This window comes from Penaeus vannamei, chromosome 25, assembly GCF_042767895.1.
Source record: "Penaeus vannamei isolate JL-2024 chromosome 25, ASM4276789v1, whole genome shotgun sequence".
NCBI lineage: Eukaryota > Metazoa > Arthropoda > Malacostraca > Decapoda > Penaeidae > Penaeus > Penaeus vannamei.
In genome coordinates, this window is record NC_091573.1 from 28,086,246 (window position 1) to 28,090,529 (window position 4,284).

Here is a 4,284-nt window from a genome sequence, read left to right on the forward strand (position 1 = left end):
GTACAGTATATTACTTTTTCATTTCTATATGCTTAGGAGTATTCCCATATATTTAAGAGTATATATTTCCCATATATCTAAGCGTATAATTGTCCCTATTTTCTCTCATATTCTCAAACGGCATGACACATATTTCGTACAAACTCGTGACCTTTAACTCCGGATGACATAAAGGCGAACACATGTGCTTCTCAGGTGTTTCTGTCTGTCACGTGTCTCGCCTGAACACCTGCGTGACCTTTCATGGCCAAGGGACCGCAGCTCAAAGGGATATCTTCCTTTATGCGGTGTGTGACAATTAAGTATATTTAGTGGTTTGATAAATAGGTAGAGAGAGGATAGAAGAGAGAGTATGATAGTATGTGAGGGAGAGGGAGAGAGGGAGAGAGGAAGAGAGAGAAAGAGAGAGAGATAAGAGTGAGTGAGAGAAAGAGAGAGATGAGAGAGAGAAAGAGAGAAAGAAATGAGAGAAAGAGAAAAAATGAGAGAGAGAGAGAGAGTGAATATATACTATGTATTGCATTCCCCAATTCATTCCAATCATTTCCACTGAATTCATTAATGATAATATTTTATGCAAATCTCATTAAAACCCTCAATGTCCTTGAGTCTTTATTAGTACCAAAAATGCACTTCATTCTTGTCATACTTTGAAAATAAGAAGTAAAAACATACGAGTAAAAAATAGAGATAAATGCAAATACAAAATATAAAGTAGAGCAAAGTACAAAATTCAAAGTTCAAATTCATCATCATAAAACACAAGATGAAATAAGCACGAACAAAACGTCTCTATATTTTCGTGTCAACATGGAAACTACACACTAAAATAAACTTAAAACTAAACACATATACAAAATCAATGATATTCGAAGACAGTTCATTCTCCTTAAAAACCCAAACGAAAAATATCAAACGTCACATTACGTCATATCTACAACAAATTCATTAAGAAAATTAATAGCAATATCCAAAGAATAAAAAGTACATTATAAGTCAGCTCTACTAAATCATTAATTCTTATTATAAATTCTAACTTAAATTAAAACGTTTTACCACGTGACCTCAATTAATCACGTGCGTAAAACTAAATTAACCGAAATTAGAAAAAAAAAAATGTAATAAAACCGGTACTTGTGAAAAGATAAAATGACCCAATTGCCAAAAGCGTAATTGGAAAGTATGGAATCCATTAGCTGAAGAAATTAGAACAGAAAACGAAATATTTTCATATAACTGGGATGGTTACATAAAAAATAGGTCTGTATTGTACAAAAATAAATATTGGATTTTGTTTAAAGTACATGCATGAGGAAATTATTTATATGCAATGCATACGACTTAAACCTACGATGAATAGGAAAATGAGGAAGAGAAAGGATAAGAGCAAGAATGAAAATAAGAGGAATAATAAGAAAAAAAGGAAAATAATAATGGGATTATGAATAAAAAAGAAGCAAATTGAGGGGAAAAAGAGAAAGACAAAGAAAAAGACACGAAAAAAGGAGAGAAGAATAAAAGGGAAATAAGTCGAATGATAGAAGAAAAAAGAAGGGCGAAGAAAAAAAGAAGAGGCGAAGTAAGCAACCACTGGAGCCTAGAACCTGAGCCTCTTCTTGGCGCTCCTGCCGCCGTGCCTGGGCTTCCTAGCCCCGAACTGCCTGACGCGGCCGTGGGAGATGACCTTCCTGGAGAGCTTCGGACTGCTCGGGGGCGCCTTCCGGTGGAGGTGGCCAGGGTCGCTGTCTGGCCCCGGGCGGAAGGAGTGGCCGAGGATCCAGGAAGGAGTTCTCACGTTGAAGGCGAGGCTCACGGGATGTGCAGGAGTGTCGGAAATCTTTCTCACCTCCTTGTCTATGCGAGCGGTTCCTCTCGCCCTCTTGGTCTTGGTCTCCGTCTCCTCGAATTCAATGGCTGTCCTGAACTTTCTTTTGGAATCATTCGAGGCGAGTTCTTTTGGCAGAGGCGAGATCTCCTCAATCATCTCCAGGATACTAGAGGCGTCATGAAGTTTGGGGGAGCCAAGGAGGACGTAGGAAGCGAGTAAGTCTATCTCCCTCTCCTGAGCCGGATCCTTCGGTGGGCTTCCTCTAGCTGCTGAGTAGCTCTGCTGCATGTTTCTGTGCTGCGGAGTGCACGGTTGAGGTTTTGCTGGCGTGCCCCCGTGTAAATGCTGAGGCGTGTAGTGTTGGTTTCTCTTTATCAGGTAGGTGTTTGGTTTTAAGAACACGTCCTGCGTGTCTGGCCCCATGTCGCTCAGGTACTCACTGATTCGGGGGCTATTAAGCTCGCTTGATGATTCCCCTCCGCTAAAACCTATGTTTAAAGGATTTTTCTGAACAGAACCCTTCCTTTCCTTCTTCTTACATGCTTGCGGATGAAGTTTATCCAAAACTTTGCTGAAACTTCCTTCGCCCGACGTCTGGATTCCTGTGTATTTCAGAAACCATGGTACCGGGACAGTGAACAACATCTCAGTCACCCGCCCGTCGTCTTGCTCCAAAAGGCAGACCAGAAAGATGGAAGCTAAAGTACTTTCTCCTACGTGATGTCTGGCATCCAGGCGAACACAGATCATATTCTCTGTCCCTGTTACCTTTCGACATGTCCATCCCTCGTCATTGTGAGAGTGGGGAGTGTGAGGCACTTCCTCATCTCTGCCTCCAGTAGACTTAAGGTCTGAGGAAGGAAGACAGTGACTGGACCCTTCTGTCCCTATTCCGGAATAAGCGTCTGGTGGCTTTGCTTTGGGCGCCCACGAGAAGGAGGGAGTCAGAGGCGGGGTGAGGTTGAGGATGGGCATGTGTCTCCCAAGGGGGTCGGTCGGACGGGACGGGATCAGCGAGGACGCGAAACTCGGTATGATGTAGGAGTCGTCATGGACATCCACGTCGTCCCTGGAGGTGTCTTGCCTAGCCTGGGGGGTGAAGCAAAGCTCCTGTGATAGGTTGTCTCCCACGGGTTGACCATCACCTTGTTGAATGTCAGTTTTACCTCCTATCTCTGCAACGTTCCCAATCCATTTATAACCATCATTAGCCGCTTTGTCCGAGATGATACTGACACTCTGAGAAAGGGCAGACGAAGCTTCTTCGCTGCTGTTTGTGCATGCAGCTGAAGACTCTGTTCTGACATTCACCTCTTTCCGCGTCTGGCCCTGTCCAAGTGAAGGGAAACCCCCGTCCATCTCGTTCATTTGATACAGCATCTCGTCTTCATAGCTCCATATGGTTCTCTGACTCCCTGCATCGACCGAATTGTGTTTGTTGGTCTTTTCGCTCACGAAGCTATCGAGGGAGATGAAATGGTGGCCACCCTTGCACGGCGACGTCTGCTGAATGATGTGCTCTATGATGTACCTCTGCATTCCGTTCGCATTCGGAGGCAGAGGCTTCATCACGGCCACCACGGGCCTGTCTTCAGCGGGTTCGACGTCCTTGCAAAAAGCTTCAGGATCTCTGTTCTCTGAGTCTTCCAGTCCGCGAGGAGAACAATTTCCTGGACCGGATACTGGAAAGGCAAGGCAGTCAGGAGCAGCATTTCCTCCCTCACACCCACTACTTACCTTTCGCGTTAATGTTGCCTTATCCTGCTTAAGGTGTTGATCTGAAGGGGATATCGTATCATCTCCGTCTGTCTGATCGTCGCAGTCGTCGAAGGGGTTCAGTCCGCTTATGTCTAGTGTGAAATCACAGGCGATGCTGCCGGGCCTCTTAACGTTTGGGCGGCTCTCATTTGTGTGCTGGAAGTGTGCCTTATCTTGGATGGGAGCGCTTTCATTCCCACACTCGACTTCACCCTTGGAGTTATCCCCTCGCTTAACTTTATCCTCACGTGCATTTTCCTTCTCCTTCACCACTTCCTCCTTCTCTTCCATTCCCTCCACCTCCCCCTCCAAAACCTTTTCTTCCTCTTCCTTCTCCTCCTCCTCCAAAACTTCTTCTTCCTCCCAAGACCCAAACACGACATCCTGTGAATCGCAGGATCGAAAGACCACCTCTTCCTCCTTCCTATTTTCCTCTTCTTCCTTTTTCTCCTCCTCCTCCATCACCTCAAAAAGATCCCCGGACACAAGCCCCTCACTTTCTTCCGGAGTCTCTTCAGCCGCTGCCAGCACCTGGGGCTCTTCGACCTCCTCTCCCCGCGGCGGCCCCATGACATACTCCACCTCGGCGTCACTCAAGTACGCTTCGCACTGCTTACTTGTCGCCTCCTCGTGATCTGTAAGAGGCGTCGGAGGGTTACGAGCTTACAATATATATATATATATATATATATATATAT

At 45.2% G+C, this 4,284-nt stretch overlaps 1 protein-coding gene across 1 annotated transcript in view; it reads right to left on the minus strand.

The window, feature by feature from the left end:
- Positions 1–1,490: 1,490 nt before the first annotated feature.
- Positions 1,491–4,284, minus strand: part of LOC138866413 (uncharacterized) — a 5,783-nt gene continuing 2,989 nt past the window's right edge. Inside the window, exon 4 of the mRNA XM_070138952.1 lies at positions 1,491–4,221. Within this exon, the coding sequence (XP_069995053.1) occupies positions 1,598–4,221 (2,624 nt within the window). The 3' untranslated portion in view covers positions 1,491–1,597. The remainder of the gene's footprint in view (positions 4,222–4,284) is intronic.